Below are 15272 nucleotides of genomic sequence, written 5' to 3'. Positions count from 1 at the left end.
GTCTTTTTTTTTTTTTTTTTTTTTTTTTTTCTGTCTATTTTTGTTTTAATATGTTATGGTCAGATAGAGTACCAGAGGTTATTTCAGTTTTCCTGAATTTATAAAGGTGTGTTTTGTGTCCCAGGATGTTATCTATTCTAGAGAAGTTTTTGTGTGCTGTTGAATGGAATATATACTCTTTGCTGTTTAGCTTGAGTATTGTGTAACCCATTAAGTCTATGTAGTGTATGATGTCAATTCATTTGATGATTCTCTACTTATTTTTTGTCTGTTGGGGAAAGTAGGGTATTGAAATCATCTACCATTAATGGATTTATGTTAATATATGTCTTTAATTCCACTAGTATACTTTTTTATGAAGTTGGGTGTGCCAGAGTTTGGTAAATATATGTTTAGCATAGTAATGTCTTTTTAGCTAATATTTCTCTTTATTAGAATAAAGTATCCTTTCATATCTTTACTGTTAAATTTTCAGTTGGAAAGTCATTTTGTCAGATATTGGGATTGCATGCCTGCTTACTTCCTGGTCCCGTTTGTTTGACTGAAGTACTTTTGTCTATTCTTATAGTCAAGGCCAGACCCTGTCTTTAAACCTGAATTTCTTGTAGACCACAGATAGATGGATTTTGTTTCTTAATTCATTCAGCTGCCTGTGTGTCTTTTGATTGGAGAATTGGCACTGTTTATATTTAAAGTTATTATTAAAAGCTGTTTGTTGGTTACAGTAATTGTGTTGTTGAATATTGATGGTATTTAGTGTTTGAATAATTTTAGGGTTTTTTTTTTTCTACAGCTTTTTGGCAATGTTCATTCCTCTTTTCAGCCCAAAATATTGCTTCCTGTATTTTCTTTAGGATTGATCTGTAGGATGTAAAATTTTAGGATGGTTATATCATAGGAAGTTTTCTTTCTCCTTCAAATGTGCCATATAGTATTTCTGGGACCATTACTTTGTTGGCTGTCATGGCCTTTTAGAACTTGGAATGCATTTCTCCAGGCTCTTCTGGCTTTCCAAGTTTCCACTGATAAATCAGCTGTTCTTCTGAAGGGTTTTCCTTTATATGTGACTTGTGTGTTTTCTCTTCCAGCTTTCAATACTCTTCTTTGTCCTGTATGTTTAGTGATTTAACTATGGTAACGTTACAGAGTGTTTCTTTCTTTTTCTGGTCTTGTCTGTTGGTGTACTCTTGTGTCTGTGTGAGTATGTCTTTTCTTAGTTTGGGGAGGTTTTCTTCTGTGTGGAAGCTCTGCTCTGTGACTACTTTTACCTGCGCCTGTAGTTAGAAGGCTTCGTCTTTTTATGGTGTCCACATATCTTTTATGTTCCTTTTCTGTGTTTTTAAAATCCTTTTCATGTTCTTTATTTGTCTTGTTTAGATCCTCTGCTTTATCTTTGAGTCCTTGAATTGTGTCTTTGCTTGATTCACCCTACTTACAACAGTTTAGGTTTTAAATTCCGTCTTTATTTCAGCTTGAGTCCACTTCAGTGTTTTTTATTTCTTTGTTGAATTTCATTTTCAGATCCTGTACTGTCTTTATTGTTCCCATCCGACTTCGAGCTTTCTTGGGCGTCACTCAGGTCTTTAGTCTCTTTAAGTTCATTGAACTGTTTCTTGGTGTCTTCTTTAAACTGCCTGAATTTCTTGATAAGGTTTATGATTGTTCTCTTAAATTCTGTGTCTTGGGTTCATGTAGGTAATTTTCATCGGTGAGCATTTCTATAGAACGGATGGATTGGGTGGGGGGAGGGGTTGGTTTCTCATACTGTTTGTACTTTTGCTGTGAGATATAGGCATGTGGACCTCCTCTGTTAGTTCTCTGTCTGTTGTGGAAAGAGCAAGTTGAGGCAGAACACAGGATGGGCAGGCCAGTTTGGGCCCAGACATTAGATATAGCTTAGGTAGAATAAAGTCAGATGGACCCAGAAGGTAGGCTGGCATGAAGGATGTGTGTCCTGGTGTAAGCCTGGATTTGTGAGATAGGGAGGATGCATAGAGGGCAGAGTCAGGTAGCCTCACCTGACCAGACTGTGGCAAAGGACATGCAGGGTCTGGCTGAGCAGGGAGGTGGGATGTCAGGTTAAAGAGACCTGTAGATTATGCGCAGACAGGGAGGGACTAGGTGAGCCTAGCTTTTGGGGGGCAGTGCAACAGGGGTGGTCAGACTGGAACCTGAGCTGGATCTGGGGACACTGAAAAGAGTACAAAGAGGGAGGGATCAGGCAAACTCACCCAGCTAGCCCATAGTAAAGTTTGTAGAGACTAGCTGGGCAGAGAGCTCTATTAACATGTCTTTCAAAAACAGAATTCAAGGAAATGATAGGGTACTTAGTTTTTCTTTTAACCTTTAGAGTAACAAAATAAAGAATGTGCCTTATAATATATTGAAGCATATTTTCTAAAATCAAAATCAAAATTTCTGTAAAATAATAATTTGGATGGTGTCCTAGTTTGCTTTCTGTTGATTGACAGTGATAATGAAAATCAGTTTGGAGAGGAATTGTAACTTTAATTTTTTCAAAACCTATTTTTAATGAAGGTTCTTAAACGCTTTAACCTCCCTTGTAGCCCACTATCCACCAGAGGTAGTGGGAAAGAAAGGATACGGGGAAGTAGGCATGTTTAGAAAGTTCTTTGGAGCAACTACTGTCTGTGTTGTCTAGAAATTAGCAGTTCAGTTCACAGGTCAGCAGCGGCAGCTCCATCCACTCACAGTCACTTCAGGGATACACTAACAGTCCAGTCTGATAGAGTTGGGATAGCAATCATGAATCAGCAGCAGTGGCACTACCTAGCAGAGACGGCAGGCTTCACCCTCCGCACGAGTTAGCAGGAGGGACCAGGGCCAACAGGAACACTAGGAGAAGTTCTCTGCTGTGCCTCTCTTAGCAAAACAAAGATCAGCAAAGATTTGAGACCAACAAGCTTTGTACAGCTAGCTCTAGAAGCAAGCCAAGCTCACCCTCAGTGACTGTCTGGAGATTCCTTTGTACATACCCTCCAAATATCACATGTTCTTCAGGAGTTTTGCCTCAGCATGTGTCTTGCCTCAGCACATGTGTCTATCTCAGCTGACATCACTCTGCCAATCAGTCCTAGTCTGAGGAAGCAACAAGAAACAGCAGCACACCACTAGAAGTTTTTTTGGTGCATTTTGTCTCTATGGAGTCCTGACAAATGTAGCTCAACTACACAGTGTAAGGTGGACCAATACATGTATGTCCTTAGCAAAGAATCCTTCATCATGTGTCCTTTCACATGCTTGCCTTAGCAGAACATCCTTTGTCCTGTGTCCTTTGTCCATTCAGCTAGACATGTTTGCCTCAGGAAAACACCATCTAACTGACTTTCCAAAGAACCCTTAAGTTTCCACTTCAAGGAGAGAGTTTATTTCACCTTCCAGTTTATGAAGTGAAATAGAACAAAAGTTCAATGCAGGAATCAGAAGGCAGGATATGAAACAGATGCTGTGGAGAAGGGAAGCTGCTGACTAGTGTGTTCCCTCACACTGAGTGTTCTCACTCAGCCTGCTTTCTCATACAATGCAGGACCACCTGCCCAGGAGTGGCACCACCCATAATGGACTGGGCCCTCCACATCAGGAAAATGCCCCACAAGCTTTCCTACACTAATCTGAAGGAGGCAGTTTTCTTAGTTGAGATTCCTCTTCCAAGATGATTCTTACTTGTGTCAAGTTGACAAAAAGAACTAGCACAGATGGAAAAGTCACATGGAACTTATTAGAGTGTGCTTTAATATGATATTATAGTAACATATGCATGGTTTCAAGGCATTTCCAGAAAAAATGTAATCTGGAAACAAAATAGAATACTAAAAATAATAGCATAATTTTTAAAATATGAGGAAAATATTTACACATGAAATTTTTGGTTCAAATGATATTTAGCCAATTAAGTGACTGGTCTGTTTACACACTGCGCTCCAGCAAAGCCTCATTTGGGGCCACTGCTTGCATTAGCACATTGTGTCTGATAATAGGCATAGGCTTCTTTTCCCACAAGTGATGTTGTGGTTTTACTTTTGGAAAAGTGTGAGTTTTCTGTAGGCCTAAGCATGAAAGCTGTGTCTTCATAAAGCAGCAGCATTTAAACTTGTTGCGAACCAAGCCGGCCGTCTTGCAGCTTTTCAGATTTTCCACTGTCATCACTGTTTTGGGGTTAGCTGGTTTAGGAACTCATTTTACACACTGAAAATAGAATGTTTTGTAGTTAAGAGTAAGCACCGTTTATTTGATTTTTTTTTTTTTTTTTGCTTGACATTGCCTTTCCTGTTTTCATTGGACTTACCTAAGTTGTTGGCATTGTATGATCCCAGCATATGAGACAGAGCTTTAAGGAGAGGGTGCTCTGAGTGGCACCCACGGATGTGCCTTTGGCTGTGCCCAGCCCTGCTTGTCTTTCAGTCATCCGTGTGTCACATCCTACTGTGCATCTTTTTAACTTAATTTTTTTTAACACAGTGAGTTCAGTTTATAGGACAGAATACATTTAAACATAGGTTATTTCAAATACACACATTTAAGAAAATGTTTTGAAGGAAGTAATTTTACACTATGTTCTACCTTATTGAATGTTTTTTTTCTGGGCATCCCCTGATTTCCAGAACCTTGCCTGTCTTCTTTAGTGTTGATGGTCAGCCTGCCCTCCACTTAGTTCTCTTTTCTTCTCCAGCGTCACAGTTTGTGGTGATAATTGTTTTTTTGTTATAATTGTTTTAATCTGTCAGCTGTTATCACGGCCATTCTTCATGTCTTCATCTTTGCTAACCAAAGCCCTAATGTATTGTTTTAAATTCCAGCTAAAAAAGGATGAGCTTTTAAAAATATCTCTATTAATTCCTTGTACACATCATATTGCACACTCTCCTACTCTCCTCACTCCTCCCTTAGCTCCCATTGTCTCAGCATCATGCCCGCCCTCCTGAGTTAGTCCACTGAGTACAATCTCTGCTACCTCTGGCTGTGGGGCCATCAGCTGAGATGCTCTGTCTACAGGGGCCACACTCTTAAAACAAAACAATCAACTCAACCCTCAGACACACCGTTAGCAGCCATCAACTGTCATGAGCTCCTCAGGTAGGTGTAGGGGTTTATGACCCTTCCCCTCCGTGCAAGAAAGTTGACTGGCTTTATCCTGTGCAGCCTACCACAGCTGCTGAGTTCCTGAGGACAGCAGCCCTCTGATGTTGACAGACACCATTTTACCCTGTTTCTCTATGGCTTCTGGTTCTTAAAATCTTTTTGTTCCTTGTTTGGTGATATTCTCTGAGCTTCTGTGAAAGGGATTATGATACAGACAGACACTTAAGGTTGACCAGTCCACGCACGCTTACCCTCTACACTCACCATCGTGAGTTTCAATGTTAACCACATGCACTGCACAAAGAAACTTCTTAGATGAGGGCCAAAAAGTTCACTACTAATCTATGAATATACACACACATATCTATATGGTAGTTTTATACAGTGTGCATTTAACAAAATAATAATAGTAGGTTCGCCCTTGAGGCCTATGACTCCCGGGTCATGGATTCATGGTATAATAGTACCAGGTGTGTGTTTCTTTCTGAGGAGTAGGCCTTAAATCAAAGCAGAAAGTAGTTGTTTACTCTCCTAACATTCATGCTATTCCTGTGCCATGAGCGTAACCATCTGTGTGGTTATTATTGTAGTCTTCAGGGTTCACAATTGGGTAAGAGGGTTTAATAACTAACCACACACACCTCACCCCTGAATGTACGTAGAACCTCTGGCATTATGAAAGCCAGCCAGTGAGGAATCTTTCTACTCATTCCCAGCTTGATTTTTCTATAACCAAAGTATCTGATATCTTCAGCAATAAGGACTTGCCATAAAGTTCTGGTATGCAGCCAAAAGCAATGATTCCCTAATTATTTGGAGGGTGGTTCTGAAACATCCTTGATCAACAATTTGAAGGGAAGTATTCTAAATCTGGCACTGGGCTTTTATTTTAGTAACCCATGGCTTTGGGGAAGAGCATTTTCCCCTGTGTAGGGTAATTCCAATTGTGTGTGTGTGTGTGTGTGTGTGTGTGTGTGTGTGTGTGTGTGTGTGTTAGGATTCCACATTTAATACGATTATTCAAATATACTTAGTGTTATCCTCCCCGGCCCCTGCTCTGCTCTCCCGTCCCCCCTCTGCACTTAGCTCTCCCTTCCCTCTAGTCCCCTTTCACCCAAATGATGAGAATTGAGTGAGTATTCATCTTACTCTCAAGTAACTTACTACTATGGGATGCATAACATTTACAAATAATCCTGAGCACAAGCTAGGTAGGGATAAAGTGGTTTATGAATTCAGAAAAGGAAAGTAGTAGTTCTACCTAGACAACCCAGAAAGGGTGTGACTTGAAAGAGTTACAAGGTATTTTGAACATTAGAATACAGAGAATAAAGGAAAATACTGTTCTGTGTCTGCCATCCAAAATTAATAAATGCTGTTTCTACAAGGCTAAAGTTAGTATCACTGCTCCTTCTGATGAAAACTAGAAAGCTGAGCCTTGGATTTCTGTCTCTCCTGGAGTTTCTGTTCCAGGGTAAGTTTCTCTGGAGTCACCCTTGCCTCTTTGTCTGCTCTTGCAGGTTGATGTCCTTGCTGAAACAGCTCTTTAGTGGTGCTTCCCCATTTACTTTATTTTTTTAGCTTTGTTTTTTTTAGCTCCATTATAGTCTGTGTTCTCTATATCTGTTTCACCTCAATAGTTCTTCCTCTATGGATAGCCTGCTTAACCTGCCATTTGATCTGCTCTCTCTCTCTTTTTTTTTTTTTCAAAGATTTCCTATTGATTTTTTTTTAAATAACTATTTTTCTCAATATTGTCCTTTCCGTGCCTTATGATACCTTTCTTCATCTCTTTTGACATTAAATATTCGTTTCTTTTAGATTATTCTCTGACCTGTGGATCTGGTTGTTTAATTGCCATTCATACTCATTGTATCTGTGTTTGTTTGTTTGTTTGTTTGTTTGTTTTACCATGAGTCACATTATTTTGTTATTTTTGTGATTCCTGTTTTAGTGGGGATAGTTCTCTGTAGTCTTTTTGTGGTGATATAAAGATCCATGTTTGCTTCTGCCAGAGTTCTGTGAGCATCATGGAATCTGGACCACCAGTTGTTCTTCATTTCTTGGAGGTGAAGCAGCCGTTGATCTGTGTTTATTCTTGTCCTAGATGACTTGTAAGCTTTATTATGAGCTTCTTGTGGTTGCCTCTGGGCTGGTGAGTGCGTATTTTCGAAAGCAGGTTTCATAGAGCAGATAAGACTTTAGAGAGACAGGTTATATGCAGGGCCAAGGCCAGTTCCAGTTTCTCTCCTTGGATCGACCTGAGGACTCTCTTGTCTCCATGTGGATAGTGAATCACTGGTACATAAAGTCAGCTGGGAAGGAAGTACACCGCCCTTATTTTGACTTCTAGTATAATTTCTGGTACCTAAAAGAATTCTTTTAAGATTATTTTACTTGGGGACTGGAGAGATAGTTAAAAGTTATATTGCTTTTGCAGAGGACCATTTATGGTGGCTCACAACCCTCTGTAACTCAAGCTCCAGGATTAGGACCTTCTGCTGGCCCCTGTAGACACTTCACTCCTATGCAGCCCCTCATATCCACAATTGAAAACGTTTTGACTTGATTTGTTGTTGTTGTTATAGTCATTTTCTGTGTGGGATAGGGAAGCTTCTCTTACTTGTTCAGAATTGAGTGGCTGACACATGACTGACTTTGTTAAAGTCACTCTCTATGCATTCCAAGACAGAGACAACAGGAGTAAGGGTGAAGGGGAAGTTATGAAGCTTTAAGAGAGAAAAACAAAAACTTCCTGATTGACTTTGGCTTTACTTCAGGGTAATGGAGATGATTAATGGGAAAATATGTTTGGAAATGTGAACTGGAATCAAGTATAATAGACCATGAATGGTAGGCTGAGGAGTTTGGAGCTGATTCTTTAGAGCCTGGAGCCAATTAATGTCTATTTATATAAGAGTCGGGGAGATCTTTGTCCTGAGAATAATTGAGTAACCATGGAAAAACTGAAATGGAATGTGCACACTGTGAGTCAATTCTGACACTGTTAGCAGTAGTCCTTGACTGATGACAAAGGCCCAGTGTGGTGCTACACACCTGTAACCCAGCGTATGGGAAGCTGAGGCAGGAGAATCATGAGTTTCAGACTACCTTGTGCTGCATAGTGAATCCAGCTATTCTGGGCTACACGTCAAAGACAGTATAGAACAAAGCAAAAGCTCAGCATTAGCAATAAAAGAAAGATCTCAGCATAGACAGTAAAGCAGAGGTAGTCACGGTCTGAAGTAGATCCATTGGTGGCAATGAAATGATGTGTGGAATATGAAGAAGGAGAAGCAGTCACGATGCAAACAAGGTAGGAACTTAACCTTGGAAATAAGGTGTGCAAAGGAGGTGTTCGGTCATAGAATGTGGGGCTCATGAGGTCTGGTACAATGAAGCAAAGTTTTGATGGCTTATGATAGAGCCATGTATAACCTTCTTTATATAATATACAGATAAAAACTATATTTTGAGAGGCTGTTCTTTGATTATAGAATATTATGATAATTGCTGTATTTTATTGTTAGTCATTGTGTAATCTTTTACTCTACCAAGTTTATAAATAAAGCTTTCTTTATTTATATACACATCTTAGGTATTGGATTTTGTTTTGTCTACAGTTTCAAGTTGGAGAGCTTATACTAAAATTAGCCAAACATGTAAGAATGTGTTTTTAAAATAAGTACCTTCTGATTTTGGTAAATATTTTCAATATTGTAGATAGTGCTGAATTTATCCAAGTTTATCTTATAGTGCCTATATTAAATGCTTTTGTGTTGAAACACCATGACTGAGGCACCTTATAGAGGAAGAATTTACTTGGGTCATTGCTTCAGAGGGATAAGAATTTATCATGGTGGGAATGCATGGTGACAAGAAGCAGGTGGCTGAGAGATCAGATTCTCTCAACCTTAAACAACCTTAAGGAGGGAGCACCCAGGAAGTGTGTCAAATATATGAAGTCTGAAAGCTTGTTTCCAATGGTATATTTTCTCTTGAAAGGTTGAATCTCCCTACAACTTCCCCCAAAACAGCACCTCTAATCAGGGACAAGTATTCAAGGAGGGAGCACCCAGGAAGTGTGTCAAATATATGAAGTCTGAAAGCTTGTTTCCAATGGTATATTTTCTCTTGAAAGGTTGAATCTCCCTACAACTTCCCCCAAAACAGCACCTCTAATCAGGGACAAGTATTCAAACACAGTGGGGGACAGTCTACATTCAGAACATTATAGTGCCCAGTTCTTAAGATAGTCCTATGTTTGTGTCTATTATTTATGCAGAATCTATTCTTAGAGATCTATCAGTAGGGATATCCAACACTGACAACATGATATCATCATTCATAGAATACATACATACTTAAATAGCTAGGGCTTCTCTGTTCTTTAGTTTATACTCAAATCAAGGAAACATTAGTTGCATTACATGATTATGAACTTTCAGTGATAGCTACTTTATCCTAAATTGAAGTCCAGGAAAACCATCAAGTCTAATGTTTCGACTCCTTTCTCCTCTAAGGCCCACTGTTCCTTTTTCCTCCTCCATCTCCAGAGTCCACTAGTGATTATGATGGATAGTGGCAAAGGAAGGTGACTTTAAACAGAGTGTGCGTAAGTTACAGTTCATGATGTCCTTTATGTAAGAATTATAAACAGTTTTGAAAACATAATGTTATGCTTTATTAAGAAAATAATGATTTTTTAAAATCTTAATTTAGTCTGTTTTCAGTAAAAATAGGGCTATAGCTACCCAAAATAAGCAACCCCACACTGGTTTCTATGTATAAGACTTATACATATTTAAAATAAAGCCAGGAAAAGCAGAACTAGTGTCTTGGCATTGGCTAAGTAGAGCTGTTGTGTCCAGGACCCAGAAAGCTTGATTTCTGGAAATGAATTTGCATAAGATATATTTCTTGTTTTGTTCTGTAAAATTACACATTAAATGTTGCTGACCTCTGACATAATCCCAAGAGATGTCATTTATAATGATCGCAGAAGAATAAACAGAGGTGTGGAGACAGGAGGGGAAAGTATGCAAAACCCTAAATTCTTGACGTCTGGTTCCAATGTGGCACATCCTTGAAGAACTTTGGCATACCAGAATGATTAAAGGATTTAAACAGTGAATTAAAGCACCAAGAAACAAAACCCTACAACCAAATAGTAAGAATCAACTGTATTTTAAAACAGAATTATTACAGAGTGCCTTGGTTCAAATACTTTGAAACAGTTAACAGTAAAGCCCTGTTGTGTAGCCCTGGAGATAAAAATGAGCAGTCTAAGTAGGGAGGCTTAAAGACCACAGTCTCAGAGATGCTAGTGTAAGTGGCTGCACAGGGAGATGCATGTTCTTCCTAAAGACCACAGTCTCAGAGATGCTGGTGTAAGTGGCTGCACAGGGAGATGCATGTTCTTCAGTGCAAAGAAATTTTAATTGACTTATTTTGGCAATGAGAATCACACAATTTACCATTAATAACTCAGCTTTAACAATATTTGCTCATTGCTTTGGATTATGACTGTTCAAGAAGTACTATTTTCAAACACTAATTAATCATTTTAGATAAACTTTTAAAAATGCATTTATGGCTTCAATGAGTATGACTGTTTATTACATTTTTCTTATAAAAGCTGAACTGTTTTATATACTCTTTATGGAAACAGTGCACCATCATAAATTAGAAGATGCAACTGTTTTAGATATTTTACGGGGCCTGGGCTTGCCTGCCAGCTGTGCAGCTGTTTCAGACTTCTCAGTATAACATATAAAAAGCTGGATGCCTACTGCAAGTGTGTGGACTGGACTTGCCAAGCCAGGATGGTGTGACTCAACTTTCCCAGAAGCAAGCCAGACCAAATGCAGTGAATCAATAGTTAGCTGCACATGGGTTTTTATTACAGCCGGGAAAGCCAAATCCAATTGTGACAGTTGTTTTCTGACTGTTAACAAACACTGCTTTGCCTGGATTCTACAGGCTGTGAACCAATTGGGACCTTTCTTTTGAGGATTTGAGAAGAGAGTAATGTGTCATCATTTGGTTTGTTTGATTATTTGATAAAAATCAGTTAAAACACAAGTCAAAAATGGAAGTATTTAAATTTCATTACTTATTTGTGTGATTAGCGTTGAGTTTCCAGTGTTAGAAACTGAGTTACGGTTTCTGAGGCAGCTTACCATATACCTTGTTTGTTGATAGGAATCCTTTTTGGGTTGTTTTGTTTGCTCTTGGTGTTTTTGTTTGTTTGTTGTTTGTTGTTTTTGTGACAGGGTCTTACTTTGTAGCTCTGGCTGTTCTGGACACACTCTGTAGACCAGGCTGGCCTCAAACTCAGAAATCTGCCTGCCTCTGCCTCTTGAGTGCTGGGATTAGAGGCGAGCGCTACCACATCCTACCCTAACCCACAGAATCCTATTGTGCTCTTGGAGAGTAATAAAATAACATTATAGTTATGTGCTAGGTTTAATTCATTCCTTTTCAGCTCCTGTGAGACTCTGTGGCTCTGCCAGGAGCTCATCAGTGACACTTCACACAGTTTCTGAAGTAGGATGCATCCTCAGAGGTGTATAACATGGTGTGATTCATGTTTATTTTATCTCTTAAATTTTTCATTTATATACATTTTATATGACCCTATATTGTATATAATTATAAGATACCATTACATAGAGTATTCATTACTAATGTTCTTTATAATTTATAAATAAGTTTTGAGGGTAGATGTGCAAATAACTTGTGTGCTATAAATATACTACCCAAATAGTTTTATATTGTTGCTCAATAAACATTCATTTCTTTGACTTTTACCCTTGGCAGAAAAGCAAATATTTAAGACCATGATTTGTGGCAATGTGAATAAATTATAGCCAATTCCAGAGCTTTGCCTGTCTCATTTTGACAGCTTCTTCTGTTTGGTCCCATAAGTTGCCATATATGTTTTAATCATACAAGCTTATTAAAACATTGACACAAACAAAAAACTGACTTGTTATTATGTTAGAAATAAGAAGTTGCTCATGCATTAAGATCTTGACATACAGGAAGTTTGAATGAATAAGTAGAAAGGTTCCAAGCTATTAAAATGTCCTGCTTCCTGATTTATTCACCTATCATACCTGTAATTCTGAAAGTGGGCAAAGCAGCTTTGTATCCAGGGCCCATGTGGCTTCTGACAGAGGCATTAAAGCAAGGCTGGAATCACTCTTTCCTGAAGTGCAGCCATCAGTCAGTCCTCTACTGAGTCCTCTACTGAGATCCTCTGAGTTTTTAGGCCTGTTTTGTCTATTTTTATGAAGGCAGAGATTTTTCATTGGTTAAAAAAAAAAAAAACCCTGCAATTGAAGAAACATTGTTGTTCTGTGTTTTGAGATGGGTTTAGTTCTTCTCTACTTCTGACTATAAATATGACTCTTCAGTCATTATGTTTCAGGCTTCTTGTCGTGTAATTTCTAAGGTGTCTTTCCTTGCACACAGAGAGACAATATGCTTTTGGAATACTGAGGTGATTTTGAACTATTGTGTGCTGTCTTTCTGAGTGTGTTTGTTTTCCATACGTAAGGTTTTGCTTTAAAATGCTTTTGTAAAAATGTTAGTAGCATAATAGTGTCATGCTGTGTATTTATCAGAAGCATGCTGGAAAGGACAGCATTCACTGCATGCCTAAGCACCTGCCAACAAAACGAGTCAGACCTGGGAATTGTGAAACAGTGAACATTTTAACATTTCATCCAAATTTATAGGTTATAAGGACTATTCTTTGACTTGTCTTTTATAACTTAGTAGTAGTAGTTGGGCAGTCCACACACACACACATACACGCACACGCACACACACACACAGAGTTGGCATGTTTCCTTTTAAAAAGTAATGTTCATTTATAAAAACCTGAACATTTCAATCTCGGAATTCCTTTCCAAATGTGGAATTAGTTTTGCACTTGCTTTGCAAAATGTCACTGGCTTCCATTTTTCACATCAGTGCTGTGCTTTCTGTTTTCTTTCAGGTATTTAAACCACGTCAGGGCTGCATCTCCACAGGATCTTGCTGGTGGCTATACTTCTTCTCTTGCTTGTCACAGAGCGCTACAGGATGCATTCAGTGGGCTTTTCTGGCAGCCCAGATAACCTATATTTTCTCATCTATAAGATCTGGATCTTGGAGGCGAACCAAGGGGTTTGAAAGTGAAGAGATTTGTAAAGTCCCAGCCCACACAGCTGCACAGCACACTGCTGCTGGCTGCTGCCTTCAGGGGTTTACGGCAGTCTGGACCAAGCTGAGAAATGTGCTGTGTATAGATTCATGGAAAAGATTTAGTTCTTACTTCTGTTCTTCAGACAGGGGTCGAAGCATCGAACCTCATCTGACAGGAAAGACGTAAATGATTTGCCTATGTATGGAGTTGACTTACACATTTTTTTTAAAAAATAAAGCTTGACTTTATGGTACATTTTGTGGGGTTTTTTTTTTTTCTTCTTCTTCTTATAGTGTTTTTCTAGAACATATTTCCAAATGCCTCTTTGATTATAACATTCAGTATTATTATCCAAGTCTATATTTTCCCCATAAAACTTCTTTTTCTAATGTTTTATGAATAGTGGTCCAGACAAGTGGTTATGTTTCATCGTAGCAGCAGGCTGTGTCAAGAAAAGCCCGACCCGTAATGTGGCCCTTCCTCAGCAGTAAGAGTCAGTAAGTGTCTCGGGGACTGTTTTGAGCCGTGCAAAGTGAGGCAAGCCTAATATGGTTCCCAGCTGTGAGCCACACTCACGATAAACCAGAGCATGGCGTTAACCTGCTTTAATGGCAGATTCAAAGAAGTGAGCTAATAAAACTTAATACATCAACGGCACCTTTCACTGCCCATGTGAGCTCATTTTATGATGAGATGTTGAGACTGGAAAAGGTACCATGTAAGTGAAATTTCTCTGCATAAATTATAGACTGATGTAGTTTTCCACCAAAGCTTCAAGGGGTTTTACTGTGCTCATGGTTTTGTTTAGTTTGGGTGTGGGTTGGACAGATGCGTGAACATCCCAGCCTGTGTGAGTCTGTCACATAGGCCCCTGGGAATGGAACATAGGCCTTTCCAGGAAATTAAAGGATTGTCTATCAACTTCTGTCACAACAGATGTTAACTTTATGGGCGTGGAGTTAAATGAATCAAGTCTTTGGTTCTGTTACCATTAATAGTCATATGTAACAGTACCATCGTCCCCGAGTAGGGATCCATGTCAGTGCATCTTGTGGAACGAAACTTCTTTGCTAGAAGTCACAACACTTCTCATCTTTGATAAATGAGAAAACCAAGAAGTTGGATAAGCCAAGCTTATATATGTAAATTAGTGGAAAGCTAAAATTAGATCAAGTTACTTCTTAATCCAAATCCATTCTGGAGTGAGCATGTCATCTTCCTTCTACTTGGTTTTTGCTAATTGATAGTTCATGCTTTCCGTCCACTCTATAAGTCTGATGAAGAAGTGATGACAGTGAACCTACAGGTAGGGCTTTGCTGCACTCGTGTGCAGAAGTCAGTAGACCTACAGTTCATGAACTAATTCATAAAACTCACGCTCTGGTTTGCATCTGACTTGGAAATCTTTACCTGACTCTGTTGGGTTAAATGAAGTGGAGAAAGAGCATGTCCGGTGAGAATGGGAACATTCGGAACTGAATTTTTTCTTCTCACCCTCCCAGCGATATCCTCCTAGAGACAACGTGTGCAAGTCTTTCATCTACATAAGTATCTATTCCGTCACACTAGTACAGAAGTAGCCATTGGATGACTTCTGTGCCAGGCACGGTGCTTCATGCTTCCTGTGTTTTCTAATCCTTACAAACCACCCTGTCAGCATCTCCCCTGTTCTAGCAGATAGAGGTGTACAATAACTTAAAAGTATCAGAGCCGTGATTCAAGCCCAAGTGACAAGGCTCCAGAGGCCATGCTCTAAAGGTGACTATAGTGGCTATGCCGAAGCCAGGTCTTGGTAATCCCATTTCAGAAAGACCACCAGGAAGTTTTACAGAGCAAGAGTCTAACCCTGTGGGATATAATATGTTCAGCGGACGATCTCATTGATATCCTGAGAGTTGTCAAATTCATTACATAGAAAATAAGTTTTTTATAAATAAGTAAATTGTTCCTTTAAGCAAACAATAATGGTCTGGAA

The 15272-nt window shown here is 39.0% G+C and overlaps 1 protein-coding gene across 1 annotated transcript in view; it reads left to right on the top strand.

The window, feature by feature from the left end:
• The window catches only part of Mnat1 (MNAT1 component of CDK activating kinase), a 131546-nt gene extending 117996 nt beyond the window's left edge, over positions 1-13550 (top strand). Inside the window, exon 8 of the mRNA XM_076922021.1 lies at positions 13109-13550. Coding sequence (XP_076778136.1) covers positions 13109-13229 — 121 coding nt within the window. The 3' untranslated portion in view covers positions 13230-13550. The remainder of the gene's footprint in view (positions 1-13108) is intronic.
• Positions 13551-15272: the final 1722 nt, after the last annotated feature.

The sequence above is a fragment of the Arvicanthis niloticus genome, chromosome 23 (assembly GCF_011762505.2).
Source record: "Arvicanthis niloticus isolate mArvNil1 chromosome 23, mArvNil1.pat.X, whole genome shotgun sequence".
Taxonomy (NCBI): Eukaryota; Metazoa; Chordata; class Mammalia; order Rodentia; family Muridae; genus Arvicanthis; species Arvicanthis niloticus.
Note: the sequence above shows the minus strand (reverse complement) of the source record. Positions and strands in the feature narration are given on the sequence as shown.